The sequence below is a fragment of the Fusarium odoratissimum genome, assembly GCF_000260195.1.
Source record: "Fusarium odoratissimum NRRL 54006 unplaced genomic scaffold supercont1.47, whole genome shotgun sequence".
NCBI classification, from domain to species: Eukaryota; Fungi; Ascomycota; class Sordariomycetes; order Hypocreales; family Nectriaceae; genus Fusarium; species Fusarium odoratissimum.
The window spans coordinates 101,416-127,196 of NW_022158727.1; the positions used below are offsets into that span (position 1 = coordinate 101,416).

At 50.7% G+C, this 25,781-nt stretch overlaps 11 protein-coding genes across 12 annotated transcripts; 5 read left to right on the top strand and 6 right to left on the bottom strand.

Annotated features, from left to right (window-relative positions):
• The first annotated feature begins 40 nt into the window (after nucleotides 1-40).
• On the top strand, nucleotides 41-2,394 carry FOIG_15087 (uncharacterized protein). Its single transcript, XM_031216411.1, has 4 exons — nucleotides 41-849; nucleotides 901-1,178; nucleotides 1,224-1,351; nucleotides 1,402-2,394. The coding sequence occupies exons 1-4, from the start codon at nucleotides 147-149 to the stop codon at nucleotides 2,150-2,152; spliced, it is 1,860 nt and encodes a 619-aa protein (XP_031053855.1). The 5' UTR covers nucleotides 41-146; the 3' UTR covers nucleotides 2,153-2,394.
• Nucleotides 2,395-2,996: 602 nt separating this feature from the next.
• FOIG_15088 (uncharacterized protein) lies at nucleotides 2,997-4,206 on the top strand. Its single transcript, XM_031216412.1, has one exon. The coding sequence runs from the start codon at nucleotides 3,171-3,173 to the stop codon at nucleotides 4,131-4,133; it is 963 nt and encodes a 320-aa protein (XP_031053856.1). The 5' UTR covers nucleotides 2,997-3,170; the 3' UTR covers nucleotides 4,134-4,206.
• Nucleotides 4,207-4,889: 683 nt separating this feature from the next.
• Nucleotides 4,890-6,174, top strand: FOIG_15089 (uncharacterized protein; the record flags this gene model as incomplete). Its single annotated transcript, XM_031216413.1, has 5 exons — nucleotides 4,890-4,921; nucleotides 4,984-5,103; nucleotides 5,157-5,355; nucleotides 5,402-5,805; nucleotides 5,868-6,174. The coding sequence occupies 5 exons, from the start codon at nucleotides 4,890-4,892 to the stop codon at nucleotides 6,172-6,174; spliced, it is 1,062 nt and encodes a 353-aa protein (XP_031053857.1).
• Nucleotides 6,175-6,457: 283 nt separating this feature from the next.
• Nucleotides 6,458-10,478, bottom strand: FOIG_15090 (uncharacterized protein; the record flags this gene model as incomplete). Of its 2 annotated transcripts, XM_031216415.1 has the most annotated exons (2): nucleotides 9,039-10,365; nucleotides 6,465-8,522 (listed from the first exon to the last, which is right to left on the bottom strand). In XM_031216415.1, the coding sequence occupies exons 1-2, from the start codon at nucleotides 9,882-9,884 to the stop codon at nucleotides 6,465-6,467; spliced, it is 2,904 nt and encodes a 967-aa protein (XP_031053859.1). In that variant the 5' UTR covers nucleotides 9,885-10,365. The 2 variants fall into 2 exon arrangements, with proteins under 2 accessions (XP_031053858.1, XP_031053859.1); XM_031216414.1 differs by having other exon boundaries at nucleotides 6,458-10,478.
• A 1,838-nt stretch (nucleotides 10,479-12,316) lies between these two features.
• Nucleotides 12,317-13,205, bottom strand: FOIG_15091 (uncharacterized protein; the record flags this gene model as incomplete). The annotated part of the gene is made up of 3 exons (XM_031216416.1): nucleotides 12,317-12,805; nucleotides 12,863-12,979; nucleotides 13,035-13,205. The coding sequence occupies 3 exons, from the start codon at nucleotides 13,203-13,205 to the stop codon at nucleotides 12,317-12,319; spliced, it is 777 nt and encodes a 258-aa protein (XP_031053860.1).
• Nucleotides 13,206-13,904: 699 nt separating this feature from the next.
• On the top strand, nucleotides 13,905-15,604 carry FOIG_15092 (uncharacterized protein; the record flags this gene model as incomplete). Its single annotated transcript, XM_031216417.1, has 4 exons — nucleotides 13,905-13,989; nucleotides 14,059-14,449; nucleotides 14,504-15,401; nucleotides 15,458-15,604. The coding sequence occupies 4 exons, from the start codon at nucleotides 13,905-13,907 to the stop codon at nucleotides 15,602-15,604; spliced, it is 1,521 nt and encodes a 506-aa protein (XP_031053861.1).
• Nucleotides 15,605-16,148: 544 nt separating this feature from the next.
• FOIG_15093 (glutamine synthetase) lies at nucleotides 16,149-17,885 on the bottom strand (the record flags this gene model as incomplete). The annotated part of the gene is made up of 4 exons (XM_031216418.1): nucleotides 16,149-16,179; nucleotides 16,230-17,014; nucleotides 17,084-17,343; nucleotides 17,414-17,885. The coding sequence occupies 4 exons, from the start codon at nucleotides 17,883-17,885 to the stop codon at nucleotides 16,149-16,151; spliced, it is 1,548 nt and encodes a 515-aa protein (XP_031053862.1).
• A 981-nt stretch (nucleotides 17,886-18,866) lies between these two features.
• On the bottom strand, nucleotides 18,867-20,843 carry FOIG_15094 (NAD-dependent aldehyde dehydrogenase; the record flags this gene model as incomplete). The annotated part of the gene is made up of 4 exons (XM_031216419.1): nucleotides 20,032-20,843; nucleotides 19,503-19,975; nucleotides 19,037-19,448; nucleotides 18,867-18,980 (listed from the first exon to the last, which is right to left on the bottom strand). Exons 1-4 carry the CDS (start codon nucleotides 20,428-20,430, stop codon nucleotides 18,867-18,869), a joined length of 1,398 nt encoding a protein of 465 aa, XP_031053863.1. The 5' UTR covers nucleotides 20,431-20,843.
• Nucleotides 20,844-21,003: 160 nt separating this feature from the next.
• Nucleotides 21,004-22,259, top strand: FOIG_15095 (uncharacterized protein). The gene is made up of 4 exons (XM_031216420.1): nucleotides 21,004-21,262; nucleotides 21,316-21,821; nucleotides 21,879-21,915; nucleotides 21,984-22,259. Exons 1-4 carry the CDS (start codon nucleotides 21,213-21,215, stop codon nucleotides 22,219-22,221), a joined length of 831 nt encoding a protein of 276 aa, XP_031053864.1. The 5' UTR covers nucleotides 21,004-21,212; the 3' UTR covers nucleotides 22,222-22,259.
• Nucleotides 22,260-22,280: 21 nt separating this feature from the next.
• FOIG_15096 (uncharacterized protein) lies at nucleotides 22,281-24,156 on the bottom strand (the record flags this gene model as incomplete). The annotated part of the gene is made up of 2 exons (XM_031216421.1): nucleotides 22,281-23,105; nucleotides 23,167-24,156. The coding sequence occupies 2 exons, from the start codon at nucleotides 24,154-24,156 to the stop codon at nucleotides 22,281-22,283; spliced, it is 1,815 nt and encodes a 604-aa protein (XP_031053865.1).
• A 247-nt stretch (nucleotides 24,157-24,403) lies between these two features.
• FOIG_15097 (uncharacterized protein) lies at nucleotides 24,404-25,288 on the bottom strand (the record flags this gene model as incomplete). Its single annotated transcript, XM_031216422.1, has 4 exons — nucleotides 24,404-24,729; nucleotides 24,757-24,858; nucleotides 24,906-25,203; nucleotides 25,268-25,288. The coding sequence occupies 4 exons, from the start codon at nucleotides 25,286-25,288 to the stop codon at nucleotides 24,404-24,406; spliced, it is 747 nt and encodes a 248-aa protein (XP_031053866.1).
• Between the last annotated feature and the right edge of the window lie 493 nt (nucleotides 25,289-25,781).

Here is a 25,781-nt window from a genome sequence, read left to right on the forward strand (position 1 = left end):
GCGGGCGGGGGCGTTTTTAGTGTCATGATGGGGGATGGGTCCAGGTTTCTTCTCAAGCTTGGAAAGCTTTCTGAACCCTTCCCCTCATTCATTCTCCAAGAAACCCTCAATTTTCCGTACTAACTCTGAAACACATCTACTGAGAAATGTCAGCGGTCAAACCTCCCCGAGAGTTCAAGTTCGTCGGCGCATTCAGTCGCAAGAGAAGACGTCGCGATGGGACAGCGCCTGGATCAATCGACTTCGTCGGACCGACAACACGATCAAAGCAAGCAGCGACGTCAGCGCCGAAACCGCAGAGTGAAGCTGTTGTTGCTGAGCCTGCGACACCGCCAAAGTCAGCAGATGGTAATAGCGAAGGTCAGGATAAGAGTGCAGAGAACACAACTCCCCCTGCGGTAGAAGCGACAGAGACAGAGGCGCAAGCTCCTCTTGCGGCGACGCCAGTGATTCCGCACGAGAATGCCAATCCGTTTGATCACGACATGATGATGGGAGAGGGGATGAACAGCGGGAGTGACATAGACTGGACATATTCAAGTCTTATGAACCCCTTTATCGATACAGGTCCCTCGTTCATGGCGCCTTTTGACCAAGTCAATGGCCAGCTGCCGATTTATTTTGGCCCCGACATGCCTCTCATTCAGCTGGGCGACTCATCATCTACTGACAACTCGCCTGAGAACCATTTCATCGGGCCTCAATTACCAAACGAGACTGATGGTACAGCGAGCGAATTCGCTGCAAATGCGCAATCACAAGTAATTGAAGAGCCTGTTTTGCCGTTGCTCAACTCTCACGCCGCGCCGAGCAACATCAGCGACACCATTGCGCAGCTACTGACTCGATGTATGTATCAGCACTACAGCCTCTTGTGATATCGTAATCTGACCGCATTAGATGACCAAGAGTTCTGTGTCATGCCTCTGACCCACGACTTTGCCGCCAACCCATTCCGATTCGACGCCGAAACAGGTCGCGGCTCCCAACTTCTCCTCCATTGCATCCTCGCTCTCTCTTACAAACACATCAATCGCGATACAGGCTCTTGTGCCGGAGAGGCCAAGATGCATAAGAAGAAAGCTCTTCAGATGCTCAAAGACATGGAGGGCGTGTCGCAGGCGTCACCGATTGAAGCGACATTCTTGGACGCAGTGTTGATACTCATGACACTTGATGTGAGTCATTCTGAAAAGACCTTCAGTCAGAACTGATATCTACAGTGCGCGACATCTGCTCATGGACCGTGGACGTGGTATCTCAAGCGAGCGCATAAAATGATCCAGGCTGCCGAGTTCTGTAACATGAAGAAGACACCACGAATGCAAGCACGCATAGAGATGCTAGTCTGGTAAACATCACTAAACACGAACTACGTATACCGAATACTAACTGTCGCAGGTGGGACGTCACTCTAGCTCTCACAAGCCGTCAAGGATGTGTCCTCTCCGAATCCACGATAATCAGCCTCTTCAACCACGACAAAACAAGCGACGAGACCTTCTACAGTGTATCAGGCTGTCCCGAAGCCTTATTCCGCCACATGATTCGCCTCGGATCTTACGCACGAGAATTCGAGCTGATAAGCAACATGACCTGCGCAAAGTTCGACATGGAACACGTTCTTGGCGTAGAGAAGGAGATACGCGAGTGGACGGATCCTGAATACGGAGACCTCCCAGATCAACTCGTCTCAGACACTACAGGCTGCGATATAGGCGACGTAGCACACTACAAAGAAGATCTACACCACTGCGCCGAAGCTTGGAGATACGGTTTGTTGATCTACATCGGCCGTGTGTTCAAATGGCAGCGCGATCAACCCGCCCCCTCAATACTAGGCTTCCTCGCGCGCAAGACGCTCAACCACGTTACGTCTTGTAGGTATAGTTCCATGCTGCAGAAACAACTGCTTCTTCCTGTTTTCTTAGCTGGGTGCGAGACGTCGGATGAGCACTTGCGACAGGCGGCGAGGACGTATTGTAGCTGGTGGAATGAACGGACGAGGTATGATATGTTTTTGACGGCGAATACGCTACTGGAGGAGGTTTGGGCTGACGAGGCGGTGGATTCGTGGTGGGGATCGGTTATTGATCAGAAGAGTCGGTCGAATGTTAACTCTGGGGAGGGGAGGCAGTATTTATTTGGATGAGCCTTTGGTTTGCGCGCGTTCTGGCGTTTGTGGTCTTTTTTTATGGTGTCAATTTGTGTCTCTGTTGGCGTTGGGATGTATGGCTAGCTGTGTCAATACTTGGATATCAGACTGGGAAAACAGGCATTCGCAATCTGAACCATGGGAGAGATTTATGATATATATATATAGTACTCGCTACTTTTACTACAATCGGCATTTTCTATCTTCCGAATGGAGTCATATCTACTAAGATCATTGGGTCAGGCTGTCCAGAGATTGTCTTGTCATGCACGTAATTCTTGCTTGAAAGAAATACAGTAAAACTCAGAGTCTATTAATAAGTCCGAAATAAAGAATTGACATGATGTCCACTATCACCGTGTTGGTCGTGTCGCAACATGTGGATGATCGGTCAATTGGGCATTTGTGTTTCTCTGTCAAATGAGTAGAGACAAGAGATAGTGCAGGGAATCCTAATCGATCCAGCTAATCTTGTCAACAATCATATCTCTAGATTTCTTATCAGATGACCAATTTCCAGATAAGTGCTTTTACTTTCCTTGGCGGTTAAGTCCTAGATCAGTGGTCTTCGCGTATCGTTATCCTTTCAGGCAACTGGACCTCACTGCCACAACTGCATCAGCAATCAGTAGTAACTCCGCCCAGCACACTCCGCAACGCGATCAAGTAATTACTCAGTACATATCAACCAATTTGGGGGGTTGCACGACAGTAGGCCATTGGGCTGGTGGCAATCCGGTTGGTTGCGGGGTTGCAGTATTACCCAAAGAGGAATTACGCGATTGAGTAACTACTGTGTCGAGACTTGGCAAGTATCATTCTCCATGGAGACTCGGGGCATCATAAACGACAGTCTTTGAGGGGATTCAACGGCATCTGTGAACATCTACAAAAGCAAAGGTTGAATCGTATCAGATTAATCGATCTCACCAACCAAACACATCATCTCAATCATCAATCTCACCATCTACCAAAACAAACACTACCATCACATCACACCAGACAACACAGCAAAATGGCAACCATGGACGAGGTATTCGCCGGCTATGCCAAGCGACAAGCCACCCTTAAAGCCAGCACCAACATCCTCTCCCAAGGCATCGCCTGGGTCGAAGGCGAGCTCGTTCCCCTGCAATCAGCCCGCATCCCCCTCCTCGACCAGGGTTTCATGCACAGCGACCTGACCTACGACGTCCCCTCCGTCTGGGACGGCCGCTTCTTCCGCCTCGACGACCACCTTGATCGTCTCGAGGCCAGCTGCAAGAAGATGAGGCTTCGCTTCCCCATCCCCCGCGAGGAGATCAAGAAGATCCTCGTTGAGATGGTGGCCAAGAGTGAGATCAAGGATGCGTTTGTTGAATTGATCGTTACGCGTGGGCTCAAGGGCGTGAGGGGTGCGAAGCCGGAGGAGCTGCTGAATAATAACCTGTACATGTTTGTTCAGCCATATGTCTGGGTTATGGATCCTGAGGATCAGTATCATGGCGGTCGTGCCATTGTTGCACGAACCGTACGACGTGTTCCACCTGGCTCTATCGATCCCACCATTAAGAATCTTCAGTGGGGTGATCTTGTCCGCGGCTTATTCGAGGCCAACGACCGTGGCGCCACTTATCCCTTCTTAACCGACGGCGATGCCAACCTCACCGAAGGTTCAGGCTTTAACGTCGTCATCATCAAGAATGGCGTGCTCTACACACCTGATCGTGGAGTCTTGCAGGGAATCACAAGGAAGAGTGTCATTGACGCTGCGCGATCTTGTGGATACGAGATTCGCATTGAGCATGTTCCGGTTGAGGCGGCGTATCAGGCTGACGAGATTTTGATGTGCACAACTGCTGGTGGTATTATGCCCATCACTACTCTGGACGATAAGCCTGTGAATGATGGCAAGGTTGGACCTATTACAAAGGCTATCTGGGATCGTTACTGGGCTATGCACTGGGAGGATGAGTTCAGCTTCAAGATTGATTACTAGGGCATTGTTACACATACTTGTAAATATTGGCATTAAATAAAACGCATCTTACTCTTTATCAAACCCAACTCGGCTCCATAAGATTGCTGAGCAGTACTTTTAAGAGAAGGACTTTGTACTGGACAAGTTCGAGTAAGGTGCGCGATGCAAGCATCAGCTGTCAGGTCTATCAACTCAAAATAATACGCTCATAAACACATTGAATGTCCTGTTTGCAAGCTCTCCTCACGTTACCGTAGATAGATCGTTTTTAATGGACTTGAAAGTGACCAACCTGAGTCTCTCGATATGAGCCAACCTTGGACAAACTTGTAAGGGGCCAAGCAAGCCAATCCTGTCTCAATATTGCCGGGCAGTATCCGCAATTACCCCATACTCAAGCCTACCGAAAGCAGCACTAGGGAGCTCAGCGGATAAGGTTACCGGCCTAACTCAAGGTACCAGACTATTCAAGGCCCAAATTGGCGAATTCTTAGTTTGGTGTTAGCGCTTCACTTGGTTACTCTCGGTGATAGTGATGGGGCGATGTGGCTCACTGCCGACTTGGGTGTCGTATTTCCTATTCGGGTAATAACCTCTACAAGAGTCTCGGCTTTGCAGACGGCCTACGCTTTTTGGAATATGGTTTAGTATCACAAAAGTCTTTTGTATAGCTTCAAAATGATATACTCGTCCCTCTGTAGTAGATATGTAACACGTTGTGATTTCTTCGATCAGTCCGGAATCCGTCAAGTTATCTAATTCACAAGGTTCAACATGAGTGCACACGATAGCATCGTCATCTTGGGGTAAGTAGTTGACCTGGTCCCCTTCAGGCTTCTTTGTGTTTCAGTACTGACATTCATACAAGAGCTGGCATTATTGGCCTCGATGTAGCTCTTGTTCTGGCAGAGAGAGGCTATGGCAAGTCCATTACAGTGATTGCTGAGCATCTTCCCGGAGATACAGCTCTGACCTATACTTCTCCATGGTAGGTCCTGCCACTTGCCAGTGCCGAGCTTACTTGTACTCATCTCACCATAGGGCTGGTTGCAACTTCTCAGCTATCTCTGGTACAGATGCCAATGCCTTGAAATGGGACAAGGCAGGATATTTCCATCTCAGCAAGCTGGCATCTGAGCGACCAGAACAGTCTTATGTTAAGCGAACACCTTCCACTGAGTTATGGGACGACAATGTTCCTAGTGATAAGATCCAGGCTATGTCTGAGTATCTGGAAGACGTGAGTTCAAGCCCAGCAATAGAAGTCTTCAGCTAATACATTACAGTTCCAAGAACTACCTGTCAATGAACTACCTGAAGGTGTCAAATTTGCTGTATCGTTTACTACCCTCACTGTCAATGCGCCTAAGCATCTGCTATATCTCTATGAGAGACTGAAGAATGACTACGGTGTTCGCTTTGTTCGTCAGAAGCTTCCAGATCTCCAGACCGCGTTCTTCGGCCAGTCGACCCAGATCGTGTTCAACTGCACTGGCAACGCTGCGCGAAAGTTACCAGGGGTTGAGGATCCAAAGTGCTATCCCACCAGAGGGCAGGTCCTCTTGACTCACGCGCCTGAGGTTCATACAAATATCATGAGACATGGTAAAGATTACGAGACATACGTGATCCCTCGCCCCTTTTCTAAGGGACATGTTATTCTTGGGGGGTATATGCAAAAGGGCAACGGGTAAGCTATCCGTCTCTGTCCATATCGTGTGTTGTGTATTGTGGGCTAACATGTCTTCTCAGTGATGGTGCTACTTACTCGTACGAGACAGAGTCCATCTTGGAGCGTACCAAGGAACTCAGTGATGAAGTCAGGAATGGAAGTCTAGATGTTCTCGCAGCTTTCTCAGGCCTTCGTCCGTCACGCGAAGGCGGTGCTCGAGTGGAGAGAGAGGATTTGACTGTTGCAGGACAAAAGCGCACAGTGGTTCACAACTATGGTGCTGGTGGCACTGGGTTCCAGGCTGGTTATGGAATGGCCCTAGATGCTGTTCGTGCTGCTGAGCCTGTTTTGTCGAAGATCCAGTTCGAGCTCAAGTCGAAGCTATGATGCATCTTCCGCGAGCAGATAGCAAATGTCTGAGTGAGTTTTGATGGAGTCACTGAGGAAATATCACTAGATGCATGTGGAAGAGCCTGTATGTAATAAACAAGGAAAGATGTACTATTGTATTGACAGTATTGCTTCTAAGCTATGTTCTTTTCATGTGCGAAATATGATAATATCTAAATACAAAAACAGGTCATGTAGGTCGTAAAGTACTCATTCTAAGTAAAGTATGCAATTGTTGCTCTCATGGTTCCAGACACTTTGAGATGCATGTAGGTACAGAGGAAATCTTAAAAGTAAACAGGATAAGGAGGCTTCTCGTAACCAGCCTTAGAAGTGGTGGTGATCTCAGCTGCCTTGGGGGTCGAGATAGGAGTCTCGTAGAGCTTGGTGGTAGATCGGATGAAGGTGGTGACCGTCTGGTTGCCAGGAGCCAGGTGGGTAGGGATGGTAGGAGGATAACCCTTGGTGGGAGAGGGGTAGACATGAGAGTTGGAGGGGTTCCACTGCTGGATCTGGGTGGTGGCTGTGGCGTAGACGGTGGAAGTGACGGCGCCGATGGGGCAGTCGGTGACCGCGGGAGGGCAGGCGGTGACGGTGAAGTACTTGGTGGTGTAAAGAGTGGATGTCGTGTTGCCAGGTCGGTTAGGTCCAGGAGGGTAGTAAGTAGCACCAGGACCAGGAATAACCTGAGTCTTGGTAACGGGGCAGAGAGTGGTTGAGAGAGCGATGGTCTCGGTGGTGACGTGGGGAGTACCAGGGCAGTTGGCAACGTGGGGAGCGCAAGCAGTGACAGTTCGGATGTTGGTCGTGTAGACGGTAGAGGTAGACCAGCCAGTTGTGACGATGTGCTGAGTTGGGACGGGTCCAGCGGGGTAGGTCTGGTGGTTGCCACCGGCAGGCTTGCTGGGTTGCTCAGGGTTGGATGGCTGAGAGGGTTGGCCAGGAGTGCTGGGCTTGGTAGGAGAAGACTGTTCCTCGGTAACTGGGCAGACGGTGGTAGAGATGGCGATAGTCTCGGTGGTAACATGAGGAGTAGGTGTCTCGCAGTTAGGGTGCTCAGGGCCGCAGGTAGTCACAGTTCGAACACTGGTAGTGTAAACAGTCGAGGTAGACCAGGCGGTGGTCTTGGCTGGCTCAGTAGGCTTGGGTTCCGTGGGCTTGGGCTGAGTTGGCTTGGGCTCAGTCTGATGCTGCTCAGTAACAGGGCAAACAGTGGTAGAGATAGCAACAGTCTCAGTAGTGACATGAGGTGTAGGCTTCTCGCAGTTAGGGAACTCAGGTGCACACGAGGTAACAGTTCGGATGGTAGTCGTGTAGACAGTTGAAGTGGTCCACTCAGTAGTAGAGGCAGGCTGAGTAGATCCAGCTTCAGACTGGCCACCAGTCACAGGCTTGGTAGGATGCTCCTGGGTAGCGGGCTTGGTGGAGTGTCCCTCAGTAGCAGGCTTCGTCTCGGTGGCAGGCTTGGTCTCAGTGGCAGGCTTGGTGGGCTGTTCCTCAGTGACGGTCGCGGGCTTGGTGGGAGCAGGCTTCGTCTCGGTGGGGTGCTCTTCGGTGACGGGGCAGACGGTGGTGGAGATGGCGACGGTCTCGGTTGTGACGTGAGGAGTGTTGGGGCAGTCGGGAACATCGGGAGCACAAGAGGTCACGGTACGGATGTTGGTTGTGTAGACAGTCGAGGTGGTCCACTCGGTGGTGCTAGCAGGCTTGGACTCAGTGGGAACTGGGTAAGTGGGCTTAGTCTCAGTAGCGGGCTTCGTCTCAGTGACAGGCTTGGTCTCGGTAGGGTGCTCCTCGCCACCAGTGGTAGCAGGCTTAGTCTCAGTCTCGGTGGCAGGCTTGGTAGGTTGCTCCTCAGTTGCGGGCTTGGTAGATCCCTCATGGTGAGTCACTGGCTTAGTAGGCTGCTCCTCAGTCTCAGTGGTAGGGGCAGTAGACTGGCCCTCGGTCTCAGTAGCCTGGGTAGGAACGGGGTAAGTGGGTGACTCCTTGGTGACAGTGGCAGGCTTGGTAGATCCCGCTTCGGTCACAGGGCAGACGGTAGTAGAGATAGCAATTGTCTCAGTTGTGACATGCTTGCCGTTAGGGCAATCGGGGATCTCAGGAGGGCAAGACGTGATGGTGCGGATGTTGGTTGTGTAGACAGTTGAGGTAGTCCACTGGCTGGTCTGCTCAGTGTTGGGCTGAGTCTCGGTGGGAACAGTCTCGGTCTTGGCAGTGGCAGTCTCGGTGGTAACCTTGGGAGGAGGATAAGCACCGGTTGAAGTTCCAGCAGCAGGCTTGGTAGACTCAGCAGGAAGGGACTCAGTCTCAGTCTCAACACCGGTCTCGGTAGTCTCAGTGGCCTTGGGAGGGGGATAGACACCAGTGGATGTACCGACAGCAGGCTTGGTAGTCTCAGTCTCAGCAGGAGCAGTTTCGGTCTCTGCAGGAACAGTCTCTGTCTCAGCTCCCTCGGTAGTGCCAGTGGTAGCCTTGGGAGGAGGGTAAGCACCAGTAGAAGGAGAAGTCTCAGTCTCCTCGGGAACCGACTCAGTCTTAGTCTCGGTCTCACCAGGCTTAGAGACAGTAGCAGTCTCGGTACCTTGGTGCTCAGTCTCGGTAGAGACAGGGACAGGATAGGTGGGAGTGCCAGTCTCGCCATGCTCAGTCACAGGCTTGGTCTCAGTGACGGGGCAGACAGTAGTAGACACAGCGATGGTCTTGGTAGTGACATGCTGGCCACCAGGGCAGTTGGGAACCTCAGGAGGGCAAGAAGTGACAGTGTATACATTGGTAGTGTAGACAGTCGAGGTAGTCCACTGTGTAGTAGAGGCACTACCAGTTTCGGTCTCAACACCAGTATCGGTAGTCTCAGTAGCCTTGGGAGGAGGATAGACACCAGTTGAGGTGCCGACGGCAGGCTTGGTGGTCTCGGAAACAGCCGTGGTACCCTCGTTACCGGGCTGGGTTGTGGGGGTACCCTCGGGTGGGGGATACGCGTCAGTGGAGCTGCCAACATCGGTAGATCCCTGTTGGGTCACATCGGTACTCTCGGGAGGAGTGTACTCGGAAGTGGGTGTAAGAGCCTCAGTGGTGTCTTTGCCGGGCTTGGTAGTCTCTGTGTTGGCGGGAGGAGGGTACAGGTCAGTTGAGGTTTTACCCTCAGCAGTAGTCTCGACAGCAGTAGACTCGTGCTCAGACTCGGATGGAGTGTTCTCGGGAGGAGGGTAAGCACCGGTGGGGGTGGACTCTTCAGTTGTGACAACGGCAGAAGACTTTTGCTCAGTCTCTGTCTTTTGAGTGTTCACAGGAGGAGGATAGGCTCCAGTTGGTGTTGAAACATCAGTGGTATCTTGTCCAGGCTGGGTGTTGGCGGGAGGAGGATAAGCGTTGGTAGGAGTCTCGGCAGCAGAAGTGTCTTCAACAGGCTTGCTGGCACTCTCGGTAGCTGCAGACTCGGGAGGTGCGTAGTCGGTAGTATCTTGGTGCTCGGAAGTAGCGACAGTGGGAACAGGAGGAGGAGCATACGGAGAAGTCTCTTGCTCAGCAGGCTCAGTGTTGGCAGACTGAGCGGGAGGAGGATAGAGATCAGTAGAGACGACCTGGGTTTCATAGACAGCCGAAGGAGGTAGATTGTAGTCTCCCCTTGGCTGACGACGAAAGTCTAAAACACCAGCGTTGGCCGCGCTAATGGCAACGGCGCTGAGTAGAAAGAAGCTTCTCATCTTTCCTTTGTTTCAACGAATGTTGTAAAGCGAATGAAAAGGTTTGTTTGTATGAAACGAAAGTGAATTGTTGCTGAGGAAAGGAATGTGTAACGAGCTGGTGTAGCCTCAATCTTTATACAAATCTCAAGATCGGCTGTCAGGTTACAATTTCAGCTGAAGATGGTTCTCCACGTAAGTCGTACGCGCAAATCAATCATGATCCAAACTTGGAAGCGTCTCCATGGCCATGCAGGCCCAAGCTGGGAATACGGGCGCTTGCATACAAAACATAGCAGGGTGAGGTCATTCCGGATCTACCCAAATGGGACTGACAGGGCGGTCAGTCGATGGGTGGTTGGATGAGACGGAGTCTTTTGGGCAGAAAGCGCCTGCGTTTGGTAGTGGATAGTGGATCAGAGACATGGTTGTTGAACATCCGAGATACCCAGGCGGCTCGCTTCCAAAAATACAGTACATACGCTGTGCCGATCATTTCATGATGTGGCCTGGTCTTCGCGGCGTAAGAAACGGAGTTAGTTCAGGTGGACATGGGGGGACGATTGACCTTGGATAGGCCGCTGAATAATGGAGCAATCTCTGGGTGTTTTCTCTTAGCCTGCAGAAACGATTCTAACAATAAACAAAATGTCTTAAAGAGAATCAAGGTTCACGCACACGAAACATGCACAAGGCCTCGTGTTTGCGACGCACGACTCCGCTCGAGGTGCTGTGATTCTGTGCTATTATTGGATCACTCTGGCCACTCAGCGGCTATAAACAGAAATCAAGGTCCTGCAGGCCTTGGTTGGCTGCATTGATCCCTGCAAGCCCTGATCGAATCATCCAGTCGTGTTGCCAAGAAGGTCTAGATTAGATCTGCACTAGGAAAATGGAAATTCACCACGTCAATTGACGATTCTGTGCATTAGCTTTACGAGATGGAACCGAGAATAGAATATTCTGAGTTTTTTTTTTGTTCTTGCAGAAGCGGGACGTGATCTTTTCTTAGATATATGCCCTGTTCGACGAAACCAACAACCTCGTGTTCGGCATCATTTATCCAGCGGGGAAAGAAAAGAGAGAATAGACCTGAAAAAAAAAAAAAAAAAAAAAAGAATCAATCTGAGTTGAAGCGCTTGGAAAACAATTGCAAGACATGATCGTCATTGATCCTGAAAGCAAATCTGAACCTGAAACAAATGGCTTAGGGTTGGCGCTTATCAAACCCGTTTGTTAGCGCGCGGTTCGTTGGGGTTTGGCCTGCTTTTGGCAGACGCCACTGGAATGCGGGCAGCGGATGAACCGTCGACGCCACGTCGCACCATCAGCTGAGCTACCCTGGACATAACGAGGAAATTGTAAAATGCAATGAAATAATGTTTTAAAGTCTCTTATATCTATAGACTTGTTATTGCAAATATTTCAGAGAAACAATGTATTATGTAGTGCATGTTGAGAGTTTTTTCAGCCAATGTTGAGGCGGAAAGTTCTAGCTGTTCACCTGGTGAAGTGCAAAACAGTAAGACACTTACTGTTTACGTATCGCGCCTGTTTAAACGCGATTGTCTTTACGCATCAGGTTACACAATAGGCCAACTGCATTTCACCTTGAGAATTTATTATGTATCACGATAACTGCTGATAAGTTGCTCTTACCTCCACCAATTGGGTCTCTCTCTCTTTAGGATTATAGCGTGAAAGAAGCTGTGGCCACCCTGGGTTTATTATCAAAAAGATTAAACCCGGCGACTAACTATCTGTTATGCTGGCTCAGCGATTCGCGCTGGCAGAAGAAAATCTTTGTATGCGTACTATGGGCAAAATCCATTCCTCGACCCGTCAGGATAGGCTTCTTCGTCTTTCATTCTGCCCTATAGGCTTCGAGCTCGGACAGCAGCAAGATTTACGCGTATGACTCTCGTCGCGCTCCATTCTTTGATTATTTGCCTACTATAGAACTATAGGGCACAAGCTCCAGAGTTAAATTATGTAAAATTACCAGCCCTTCCAAGGAACCCAGCAATCGATCACTACATCATCCTCATCGACAATATAATAAACATAGAAAGCTGCCGCTGTAATGCAGGCATGATTGCAGTACAGACTTACGCGCTGTCCAACTGCAAAAGCCTCATCAGCTGTGCTTTTAGGCTGCGTCGTACCTAGTATCCCGTGCTCCTGGGATAACCGAACCACGTTCCACTCAGGCCTCCCCACGACATATCCGAAGCCAGGAATTGCGCTGGTCTCTCTGGATAACGCAACGACGCCTGCGTTTATGAGAGCCTCGTTGCGATCTGGATACACGCTGCATATCTCGGCGATCACACGCACTGCCTGGTCGGATTCGGAAATGACAGCCGTTGAAACTTGTTGGAGATCGTTGGCGGGGAAATTCCCTGTACGGCTCGTGTTAGCGGAAGGGTTTGTTCGGCAGATGGATATCTCGGTCACATAGACATGCCTGCGTGTAATTCCAGCTCTATGTTTGCTGGAAGCGTGGCCTTCAAGCTCTTAACCACATGGGCTGTCGGTGTTGATCCCACCGACACCCAGAGCTTGCGCGTCGCGGGCAAGAGTTTCGATGCGCTCAAGACTCCCGAGACCTCATCTTGCAACGTCCTTTCTGCCTCGGCGGGAGAACGCCCGGCATAGGAATGGCCCGCATGGCAGTAAAAGCCAGCAATATTGACAGAGTGAGACTTTTCGGCCTTTGCGACCAGCCTGCATAATAAAGACGATTCTGGTTGTATGCCGGCTCTGTGCGAACCGACATCGATTTTGATGAAAATGTCCCACGGCTGTGTTGATTCGGTTGGGAAATTATCCAGGCAAGTGATTTGCTGCTCGTTATCGACCATGAGTTGTATGCGGATAGACTTGTGCAATTGCTGGAGTGCAGGCAAAGCACCGGGGTAGACAGGCATGCCATAGAGACACTGGTTAGAAACATGTTAGCATGATGGAGCCGCTTCGGAAGGATGTGCTAAATGTACCTCATCCAAAACACCCTCTTGGACCAAAGGGAGAACTCCACGGATCTCTGCCAGGGTCGAGGCGACAACAGAGCGATATCTTCCGTTTGCAAGCATCAACCGCGTGATTTCAAGTGTCTAGGGAACGTTAAAATGTCAGACTTGGTCTCTTGTGGTGAAAGCCAATCCTTACCTTAAGTGTTTTGACGTGCGGTCGGAAGCCGATACCAAGATCGGAAACGTCTTGATGCAATCTGGCAATGTTCCTCTGCACGATGGGGAGGCTAACTACAAAGGACGGCGTGGGTAGCTGGGAGACAGACTTGCCAAGATAGGCGCGGTGGTGCTCCAGGGAGTGGTCCATTGTCATTGGTGTCTGCTTGGATGAGAGGCAGTGAGGCATGGCAGTGCAGAAGCCGCGTGCTTATCAGTGTTTACCTTGTTGCACTAATTAGGCTCCCACTGTAAAAAGGAGATAGCAGTGGTCCATGCAGTTCCGCGCTCTTTGTGAAACCTCCTCATATGAATTCATTTACCCACTTCATCTGTGCCCAGTCACGGCCGCAGGGACGATAAGCCTCGGGCACGTCCTACACTTGCACTTCCCTCGCAGCTGGTGGGTCCGCGGAACTGTACCACATTGGCTATCTTATTGCATTCTTATTTACCAAGGTTTGGACTTGTCCCATTCCAGCATTGGCCCAGATCCCCCATCTGCGACCAATCAAGTGCCTTTCCGCGACCCCCAGATTTGCTTCAGTCCCAGCCAGCGACCCATTTCCCCGTACTATCTTATCTTTCAGATAACGAGTAGTAGCTATGTGCCGTCGTTAGTCTCGATAACGCGCGACAAGGCCCTTTCAGTGGTATGCATGATCAGCATGGGAGAACCGGAGGACCCGAGCTGGAGAACCAGCGGTGGCTTGATGGCATGGCAAGCGTAGCTACTATATATCCATGTATAATAACATCAGAAACTCTTCCCCCAAATATCTCCCAAACTTTGGTTAAGCGTACTTGCGTAAAAGCAGTGTTGCCAGATTCACCTCGAACAATAGCCATCATGGCACTGGAAACTAAGGACATCACCTCAAAAGACAATATCCCCGAGGAAGACACGTCTCTCGGCCACAGCAAGTCCATCACAGGTATGCGCCACTTCGCAACAAGACGATGCCCCCTGATCACCGAGCTATACTGACTCCTTCCAACAACAGTAGGGCACACGCAAGAGCTACGAAAGAACTTCTCCGTCTTCTCCGTCCTCGGCATAAGCTTCTCCCTCGCCAACTCATGGTTCGGAATCTCGACAGCCCTCGTCACGGGCATAAACTCCGGCGGCCCCGTGCAGCTCGTCTACGGCATCATCCTGATAACCGTCGTTTGCACCGCCATCGCCGTGTCGCTCTCCGAGCTGGCTTCGGCCATGCCTGACGCAGGCGGCCAGTACTTTTGGACGAGTCAGCTCGCGAGTAGGCGGTGTAGCAGGTTCTTGTCTTACTTGACGGGATGGATTGCGTGGGCTGGCGCTCTCTTTACGTGCGCGAGCATTGCGCTCGGTGTTGGAGGCTTGGTGATGGGCTGCATCCAGATGGCTCACCCAACCTTGTAAGTACACCCCCGTGCTTTAGTTGGACCAATTCTGACGCTATTCTTTGAAAGATTCATCAAGCCCTGGATGAACTTTGTCAGTTACCAGATTGTGAACTTTTTTTGTGCCCTGTTCAACATCTCCAGCACTGCCCTCCCTGGAGTAACATTCTTTACGTTATGGACTTCAATCATTTCCTTCCTTGTCATCATACTCACCGTGCCATGCAAAGCCGACACGCATCAATCTGCAAAGTTTGTCTTCTCCGAGTTCGTCAACAACACAGGATGGCCCAGCGATGGAATTGCCTATATAGTCGGCCTCATCAACTGCAACTGGGCCTTTAACGGGCTTGACTGCGCCACCCACATGGCTGAGGAAGTTCTAAACCCAGAGCGTACCATCCCGATCGCGATTCTTGGTACTGTGGGTGTTGGCTTTGTGACAGCCTGGCTGTTTGGCATCGCCATGTTGTTCAGCATCAAAGACTTTGATGCCGTGAGTAGCACGCCCACCGGAGTCCCTATTCTTGAACTCTTTGACCAGGCGCTAGCCAACAAGTCCGGGGCCATTGCCCTATGCTCCTTGATCATACTCACTGGCTGTGGCTGCTTGATCGCCTCTCATACCTGGCAAGCTCGCCTCTGCTGGTCTTTTGCCCGAGACAACGGTCTTCCCTGTTCCAGATTCTTGAGTCAGATACAGCCGACCCTGCGTGTTCCAATTGTGGCCCATGTGACCAGCTGCATTATCGTCGCCATCCTTGGTTGCTTGTATCTTGCTTCTTATACTGCTTTCAATAGCATGGTCACGGCTTGTGTTGTTCTTCTATACGCTTCTTACAGTATCCCAGTCGTTTGCCTTCTTCTAATGGGTCGGTCCAAGCTCAAACGTGGGCCATTCTGGATGGGCAAGGCTGGGATGGCCTGCAATATCGTCCTCCTCATATGGTTGGTGTTCTGCACAGTGGTAAGGCACTCTGCCGATAGATCCACCTAATTCTCCTATACTAATAACATAACTAGATGTACTCTTTTCCACCGCAGTATCCGGTCGAGGGTGACAATATGAACTACGTCTGCGTTGTTTACGCCGTCACATTCGCTGTTCTGATCTCCTGGTGGTATGCTAGCGCTCGTGTTAGTTACCATCCCATTGCTAGCGCGCAGTAGGCAATGGTCAATCTGGCGGGGAATCTTGCTTTCTAGATACCGTTAAAAACAATTTGGGGTATTGCTATTATATGTGTTAAGATAGCTTCAAATGTATTGTGAAAGATATATTCGACGTCTCGAAAGGCCGAGCCAGTGACAAAGGCAATTAAACATGTTAGCCAAGTATATACCACAAGAAAAATTTACCTTCGTAGATCGTCCTAGCTTTGGCTGGTGGGCTCACAGAAGAGAGTTCAGGATGGGAGATGATGCAGTTACAGTTCCAAATTTTAATTATTATCACATCATCTGACTACACATTTCTGATGATGGAGGCGCACATGAATGCTACTTGACACGGCGAGAACAGGGCAAAAACACCATCTTTATCCAATTACACATCGACATATATGCCATAAGATGCATACACAAGGATCCTATAGGGCCGAGAGCTAATTGACTGAATCAATAAACCGTTCAATACGTCATTTGCTTTCAAGACTGTCTCTTCTCCTGTCGCCTCCATTATGCAAACTATGAGAGCCGCTGAAAACATGGTCATCTACACAGTCTCAATGTAGCGAGAAAATTCCCTACAAGCTGGTTAGACGACGCGGCAAATACATTCACTACAACCACTTACCAATCCGTGACAGCTTCTCTCCACTGCCTCAACTCATGGCGTCGCGAAACTGTGAAAAAGTCAACAAACTCGTCGCCCAAGATCTGTCGAGCCACCGAGTCCTTTGCACCGAAACGGCCGAGAGCCGCCTCAAGGGTGTTGGGAAGCCGCTCGGCAGGAGTTTCTTTAGGACGCGCCGACTCTGGTGGGATAGTGATCTGCATCTTGTTCTTGATGCCACGTAGCCCCGCGTAGAAGATGGCGCTGAGAGCATAGTGGGGGTGGATATCCGCACCGGGAACGCGGATCTCAAAGCGTGTTGCAGAGGGCTTGCAGCTAGGTGGCGCCACCAGGCGGATAGACGCGAGACGATCCTCAAAGCCCCAGCTCACAGATACAGGTGCCCAGTAGTTCTCAACCAAGCGCTTGTAAGAGTTGACATTCGGTGCGAGAAGGGGCATGATATCAGGCAGGGCACTGATGATGCCAGCCAGGAAATGGCGGCCTGTGTCGGAGAGGTAGGCCATGTCGGGCCATCGTGGGTCGGCATCGGGTGTCTCTCGAACAAAGACATTTTGGCCCTCCTTTGTTGTCAGAGACACGTGTATATGACCAGAGTTTCCAGGTAAGCCCTGAATAGGTTTCGCCATAAAGCACGGTGTGATATTGTGTTGGACGCCGACCGATTTGCAAACTAGCCTGCTCAGATATATCAGTCCAGTGGACTTTACAGCGTTGGTGGAGAAGACGGACTTGAATAGGGCGACGTTGTCAGCCATATGTGACACCTGCGAAACAGCTAGGGCCTGCAAATGGAAAGGTCAGCAATGCGTCTTCACTAACCCCCTTCTCTGTGCGTGCAGTGCAGTACATACCGCTTCGTAGACGCATGGCCCGCTCTCGGTGTGCCAGCCCTCGATGGGACAGTCGAGCTCTAGGCTCTGGTCGAAGATGTCGTGGAAGTATTGCTTCGCCATGATAGGCCTTGTCGCGCTGTAGCCAAACGCACCAGCTGTCACAGGACGAAGGGCTTTGGGAGCGTTATTGGCGAGGAATGCCGCGAGGTTTGGTCGGTCGGTCGAGCTGCTGTAGCCATCTTGTGACGGTGTCTGAAAGTTCATGAATTCTAACTCCACTACCGCCCAAGATTAAGAAGTCAGCATTTATCCATTCATATTGATCTGTACATGTAGGTGTAGACTCACCGCCAGCCAGTCCTTTGTAACCAGAGTCGGCCAAGTTATTTGACAAGGCCTTTACCAGACCGCGGCCATCGGCAAAGACTGGCTTCTCTTGGATGTAGAAGTGAAGGAGAAAGAAGGCAATGTTATCCTCAAACGGTAGCCGCCTGAAAGAATCCAGGTCGATCACAGCCGTGAAGTCTTGATAGCCGCTGTCAGCGCTTGTCAGGCTTGTCTCTTCAGTGTAGAGAACATCGTGCATGTCCCAGCCAAAAATGGCCGAGCTCATACCGAACCCAGACTCGAGACTGGACAGGAACTTGCTCTTGTGGATAATCTTGCCGCGGAGGATGCCATCGCAGTCGATACCGGCCACTTTGACCTTCTTGTCGCCTGCCAACAGCTTTGCAATCCTGTCTATGGGTGATTCTGCAATTTCACCATTGACTGCATTATTCGCTACAGCATCGTGTGTTTTGTCGCCGTAGTTGGCCATGATTGCAATGCGGCCGAGAGCGAGGATCATAGGAGAGCAGTGTAGCTTAGTAGAAAGTGCTTATCTACCAAGTCACCAAGGTATGTTGGACAAGATTCGATGGAAACGTCTCCTAACAGAATTATTATACAGTAATGCTCCGAGAATAATCTTGTATCGAGGCTTGAAGATGAGATACCTCAAGGCGCTCTCGGCAAATCACCGAGACATCCTCATTGCGAAAAGATGTAGGTCGTGTATCGTAAATGACCAATCAAAAACATTTCCGCCCATCATGATTGAGTGGGCGGCACTAAAAGACGCCCCTAGGTCATCGCCATAACCGGCTAATGTTCTGGGGGACTTTAGCGCCAGCATCCCTATCCCATGATACTGTAACTTCTCTGCGCTCTGAGAACCGGGGCAGGGATGGATCCTTCGCGAGTCCATCGCCGATCGTTCGTTCATATTCTCGGACGGGTTGTGAGCCCCTGCGCGTATCTAAAGTTTTATCCGCACGATCAACTGCAGATATCACTCAAATCGGGCATACCAGACTCGCACGCCCTCACCATGCCAACCTTGAGATTTGCCTGTGAAAAATTACCTATCTCTTGATCCCGTGCTCACTTTTACTGCAAGCGCATGTCAATATTAGCCAAGCTAGAGACCTGTACTAAATCCACACTGGCCGAAACCAGCTGGTGCTAGTTAAGCGGCGTTTCCGTTGTTCATGATGCAGAGACTGTACGTTAACAAGGAGGCACTCTTGACATGTTAAGCAAACTCCGGGGTACAAGGATTCTCACACAAACTCAAGCCAAGTATCCTCAAAGCTATGAAGCAATAGCAATGAACATGCTGATCAGTGTTGTGCTACTAAAGCCTACAGGTCTTTCAGCTCTCCTACTTATTCATCCCACGCTTCGAAGCAGATACCTGCGTGTTTTAAAGTGGCCTCGAGTGATTTTGGAGTATGTTATTAACGTCGAATTAATCCATCTAAGCCTGGGCCTCCTTTACATGGTAGCTCTTGAGCTTGACAAACGCATCGAAGCCGCGAGGCCCCAGTGTACAGCCCAACCCTGACTTCTTCCATCCAGTCCAGGCAAGATCCTAAGTGACTTGTGTTAGCAGGCGGGCCCAAGTGACTCTCATCTAGGGTTACTTACAGGGTTAGGGTAGTCGCATCTATTCACAAAGACAGTACCAGCTTCGAGCTGATCAATTAGCTCCTCCCCGCGGGCAATATCCTTGGTCCAGATACTGGCAGTCAAACCGTAGTCGCTATCGTTCATCAGGCGCAGGGCTTCCTCATCATCCTTGACTTTGGCAACGGGGATCACAGGACCGAACGTCTCCTCGCGCATGACATCCATCTCATGTGTAGCGTTGGTCAAAAGAGTAGGGGGGACATAGTTGCCCGTAGGGGATGCACTGAGGAAGCTCTCGTTCTTAGGCGTCGCATCCACAGCGCCCTTGGCCAGAGCATCTTGGATCTGTGCATTGATGTTGTTCTGAGCAGCGCGGGAAATGACTGGCCCAACCATGGTGTCTGCCTCTAGGGGATCACCGAGCTTGTACCTGACGGTTCATTAGGTAGGGGAACAGAAAGCTCTTTCTGGGTCATTCGCTTACCTCTTGAGCTCTTCTTGGACTTCACGGACAAAGGCATCGTGCACATCAGCATGGACATATATACGCTCAATAGCACAGCAGCTTTGGCCGGAATTGAAGACAGCGCCATCAACCAATTGAGTGGCGACGTACTTGAGGTCGGCATCGGGTCGAACGTAGGCCGGATCATTACCCCCAAGTTCCAGGTTGACAGGAATGGTGCGTCCACTGGTGGCTTCACGAATGGCCAGACCGCCGACTGTGGAACCGGTAAAGCTGACGAGGCCGAGCTCAGAGAGCTTGACAAGCTCCTTCAGCGCTTCCGGATCCCCAGATTGGACGACTAGAAGGACATCCTTGGGCAGGCCAGCCTTGTGGAAGATATCGATGAGGTGCTCTGCAATGAGAGGTGTCTGGGGGGAAGGTTTGAGGATAACTGAGTTCCCTGCTAGCAGGGCGGGAATGAGAGCGTTGACGATGATGAGATAAGGGAACTAGATGAGGAGAGTTGTTCAGATACAGTCTGTAAGAAACAAGATAAAGTACTTACGTTCCAAGCAAAAACAATAAGCGTTGGCCCGACAGGAATCTTCTTGATCTCCCTCCGGAATCCCTTCTCGGGGCGTCCCGGCAGACTCGCCAGTGCCTCTTCAGCAATATCGAGGAGATAGTCAGCGCGCTTCTGCATGGTCTCTATTTCCTTGTGGCTCGCGGCAACAGGCCGTCCCATATGCTCAGCGAGTTCATGGCCAAGTTCGAATTTCTGTTCCTGAATTCCAGCGAGTCCCTTCTTCACTATCGCGCGTCGCTGGTCCAAGTCGAGCTTGCGAAAGGACTGGAAGGCGATTAGAGATCGCCGAGCTATGTCCCGCGCCTCATCAAGGGAGGTCTCTGGGAGCTCACAGACGACTTTGTTTGTTGAGGGGGAGATGGTCTTGATGGAAGCCATTGTGTCTGACGAGGCGAAGCTGTACCGGTCGTGAAGAAGATCGTAGACTAATTAGACGGGAGGCGAGAATGTGAAGAGTTTCATATGTTTCGACGCCGTACATTGGATGTTAATATACATAAAAAAGGGTTTTTCTCGTGATGCGGCGTTTTGTTGACTCGGAGAGTTGAAGGTCATAGAGTTGCAGTAGATGGAGGGCTACTGTCCGCGTGTTGGTGGAGCATGATGGACTTGTAGCGGAAGCGGAAAAGGAGGTGATTGGAGATGCGGTGCACTTGGACGAAGAACTGCCATCATGACCTGTCACGCGGAAAGGTCTAGTTAGGTAGCCCATGATGCCGTTTGTGCTCCCGTGAAACGCTACGATAGTGTAGGTTATTAGGTACCTTGCGTGTTCGCCCAGTGAGTGGTGCGGGGAAGAGTACGACGAGACAACTGATAAGTGTTGGAGAGAGCCAGGGACCATTGTCCAATCAAATGTCGGACCGCGCTTGGAACAAGGGTTGAAATACCTAGCAGTAGCGCAGGACAACGAGTCCGCCTCGACTCGACGGCCAGCCCATCTTGTGTCTACGAGGATAACCGGCGCAAAGCCGTACCACAGTAATTCGTCCGCCATGAGCAATCGCGAACCCCACGTCTGCATGGTGCATTCCAAGTATGTATAAAAAACGCCATACCTGATACAATGCAGCCCCGATATTATCAGCATTCCATTGCCTCGTCAATTCCATCAACGATTCATCAATTCATCGCACCGAAACCCCTTTATACACCTCACAATGGTCGGGAGACTTGAAGGAAAGAACGCCATCATCACTGGCGCAGCCGGGTATGTTTCTGAGTCGTCTTTCTATCCCGGTATAGCTACTTATCTTCAGCAAGCGGTGTTGGCCTCGAGTCCACCATCCTCTTCCTCCAACAGGGCGCTTCTGTCCTCATGACGGATATCAACAACGCCGCCCTCGAACGAGCCCTCAGCAAAGTCAAAAGCGTTGTACCGAATCCCACCGGCAGAGTAGAGATAAAGGTCGTCGACGTGTCCAAAGAGGAGCAGGTCGAGGCAGCTGTCACACATCTGGATGCCTGGGGCGGCGTGGATGTCATGTTCAACAACGCAGGCATCATGCACCCCAGGGATGGCGACTCGGAGGAGTGTCCGGACAGCATCTGGGACTTGACGTTTGATGTAAATGTCAAGGGAGTCTGGTACGGTTCGAAGCATGCCGTGCGATCGCTGAGGAAGCATGGCAAGACCAAGGGCAGCATCATCAACACGGCCAGCATGGTTGCTATTGTTGGGGCCGCGACCCCTCAGGTTGCTTATACTGCCAGCAAAGGTGCTGTTCTTGCTTACACTCGTGAGATGGCTATCGTTCACGCACGCGAAGGCAAGTCAAAGATCATCTTAGCCCCAATCCATGCATACTGACAGTTGTCTTGCACAGGCTTCCGCTTCAACTCACTTTGCCCTGCACCACTCAAGTAAGTCTCGATGCCAACGGTTACATTTCGCATGGAAGCCTTTTCACTGACATTATCTTTCCCACCAGCACACCCATGCTACAAGAGTTCCTCGGCGACGACAAGGCCAAGCGATTCCGCCGCGAAGTCCACTTCCCCACTGGTCGATTCGGCGAGGCTATCGAGCAAGCGCAAGCCGCAGTTTTCCTCGCCAGCGACGAGAGCAGTTTCGTTAATGCACATGACTTTGTTGTTGATGGCGGTTTGACCAAGGCTTATGTCACACCAGAGGGTCCTGCCACCCAGGCCCCCAAGAACCAGGGATAATGCAGTCTCATAGCTCATCTCATAACATAATTGACGTGTTTGATCATATTTGGATGCCGTCAGGCAAATGAGATCCATATTTCGTGCTCGTACATGATCTGACAAATGATCCAAGGGCTCTGTTCCCTTTGAGGTCGCATCCATATGTGCTCTAGCAAAGATAATGTGGAAGATATGTTACCAAGCCCAATTGTGAGAAACATCGTCTGTAGACGTTGGCGAAGAAGTTCCCGACGCTCCTCATCGCGGGTGCAGGATCCGATCACGGCTAATGCCCAGCACATACTTGTGTTGATGCGCGCAGAAGCTGGAAGCTGTTCGAGGTATGAAAAGGCGCTTGCTAGTGTGTGTTCCAGGCTCAGCTGTTGTGTCAATTGTCTTTCATCGCCGATTCCAAGAGCCGTGAGCAAGTAGAGATGGACGGCCTGTTGGAAGATGTAGCCGCAGATGGTGACCTCGGAGCTTGCCGAGGGCGATGGGACGAATGAAGTGATCTCGAACTGGAGACTGCCGAAATTAAGGAAGTCATCTGCCGCTGGGAACGGCGGATCAACACTAGCCGCTACTCTTCGATGACCAAAGTCGAATATTCGTGGGATGAGAAGAAGCAATGAAAGCCATGAGCCGCAGAGTTGGCCCACGTAACCAGATTCAGCCAAAGATTGCGCCTTGTGCTCCAGATCAGGGGATAGCAAAAGCCCCGTACCCGCAGACGGGTCTGTAGAGATCATGCTGACAATTGCAGTGTAAATGTAGTACTCGGTGACAAAAGCGCACAGTCCATCGGGGAGAAGATGAGGAAGCTTTGTGAGCAGATTTGTGACGAGTGGCCCGACGGCTTGTATATGATCAAAGATGACCCCGTTAGTATCGCCCTTGGCGGTCTGATAAGGGAGTCAGCTCATTGCACCGTTTCTCAGATAGATGGAAACCTATCAAGCGTACCTCGGTAAAACACATGATCAACGCACCGATGGTGACCCAGAGTGGATTTGACTCAGTGCCAGTCAGGTAATCATTAACAGCCTTGCGAAACAGACGGATTGACTTGGTGTAGTAGGTGTGAGCTATCACTTCCGACTGGTCCCCTGCATCCAAGACGGCTCGATGCGAGGCACTTTGTGACAGCATGAGCTCACGGACGATAGGATTGGCGAATGAGAGCGGTATGAGCTGGACGATGAAGGGGTTTGTTGTGGTTGAGCCATTACCCATGCTCACGGCCGTGCGGTCCAGATAGTGGCCCATCAATTCGAATGCCTGCGCATCCAGGCCAGGGAGAATTGACGGGTTAACAGGGGATGGACTGGGCTCGATGAGAGCTCTTTGGCCGAGATGGGCCCCGGACAGACTGATGAGTGCATTACTGACGCTGTCTTGAATGGTGGGATCCTCGATCGTTTCATCTTCCTCGAATGATTGTATAGCCTGTATCTCTGTCTGAGTTTCGTCGGCGAGACCATAATCCACTTGATCCAAGTCATGGTCTGCGAAGGAAACGCCTGTCGCAGGAGCGATAGAGCAAAGCTGCAATGGTAGATCTGGGGCACTAATACTCTGTAGCCGTAACAAATCATATTCACCATATTCATGATCGGCGTCCAAGGCTGGAGGATCCTCCAATACCTCTTCTATACCCATGTCGACGTCAAAGCTCTGTGAAAATCGCCTCTCATGACTATCCAGGGTCGGACTTTTGGCCGAGGGCTCCAAGCTAGGTGAATCATTGGCATTTGGCGGTGACTGCAGCGGTAGTTGAGGACTGGGCCATCGGCATTGTATCTTGTTGCGACGACATCCAGAACAAACTGGCCGTGACTCGTCGCACTTTTTCTTGCGGTTCCGACAAGTGAAACAGCCTGTCTTGACCCTGAGGATCGGCTTCCGCCGCGCTCGAGTCCCAGTGGAGGAGGGCTGTGTCGCCTGTGCTGACATTTTGGTTAGGTGATTGGTTTCTGGTTGTTACTGTGGAAAGGCGGGGTAGAAGGACGTACGCACGCCTAATAGGTAGTCTACAAACATTATGTAGGATAGCCAGATCACGTGTCAAGCCTCACGTAGCTCAAGTTACCTCTCGAACATGAATGTTTGCAAGTGTATTCCAAGTCCTTTGCTACTGTCTTTCTCACTAACCAAAGCTGCACCTCCCTCTGCTGCACTGCAAGCTTAATGGAAATCCCTCCTAGTAAATGTAAAGGAAACCTTTCTTCTCATAATCTGTCAGATCTCCAAGCTGATCCTCAACTCGGACAGAAACATCTGTACCTTCGGCCTTATCCCGCTTCCTGTTCTCGACTATGCAGCCGCCAGCGTATGCTAGAAGGGCGCAGATAGCTGTGGCCTCAAATCCGAGATTATAGTTATATCCGGTTGAATAGTGAGGAGCTTCAGCCGCCCGAAAGACCTGCGGACCGATGATGTTGGCGATGCAGTAAGCCAGGAATATAGTTGCATTAACAGTGAGCTTCTTGGTGTGTCCAGAAACATTGCCCATGGCCAGGGTAAGGGCTAAATTATGTTAGGATTTAGTATAACAAGATTTCAGCCGGATCAACTTGCCAGTAGCATAGGGACCCCAGAAAAAGTAAAAGAAGTAGTACGCCATGAGTCGTCCAACCTTGTTCTCATCGGGGAGTTCTTGGACCTGCTAGTAAAGGTACATTCCACTGGCCGAGGAGTCTTACCCCTGATGATGCGGGAGCAAACCAGCGGCACCAAACAGCATGCAGCTGCTGTGTAGCACCTTTTGTTGTGCAGCCACTGCTGGGGGATTGCGACCATAAAACCTGCTAGACTCTGCATCATTTCGGTTGGCATCCCGAGAAGTGTTGTCTCCGGCCTTCCATACCCCAGACCCAAGACGATCTGCGCCCCAAAAGTAATCAAGCCACCAGTGGGGACATTCATGGAGAGAAAGAAGATGAATAAGAGATATGTCTTGTAATCGGTGAAGACCTCACAGACTTGATACCACTTGAACTCCTGCACGTGTTTCGTGAGCAAAGCTTTTGGTAGATAAGGAAAAGGCCTTGGATTCCGCTTGTACCTTGTTCTCGATACCGGTCATGTTACCCCGGACTCGATCCAGAGCAATATATTTCTCCCGCCATTTCATGAAGTTGTCCGCGAGAGGTGAGTCTGGAAGCCAGATGGTAAGGATGGCCCCCCAAATAAGTGTGAAGCCGCCAACGACGAGAAACAGACTATGACCCCAAAGGGCTGTTCGAGTGAGCTCAACAACCCTAGCGAAGCAAATTTGGTGAGCTTCAAGGGCATCTTCCTCCGGTATTCCAACTGTAATTGTTCAATGCTTTTTGTATACTTCAACAATTAAGCAGAATCTTATCATTTTCTCACGTGGCTCGTTGCGTTATTTAAGCTTGACGTCACCAGTCACATCTTATGTTATCTTATCTCATCTCCTCTTTGCATCTATTTTTAGCTGCAAGGACAAACAGCTCGAGTTATGCAGATAACGTAATATAAAGTGTTGATATGACTTGTTACAGCTGGGTTGAGTCGTATAGTGTTCACTGAGGAGGAGTTAGAAACTATAGAGG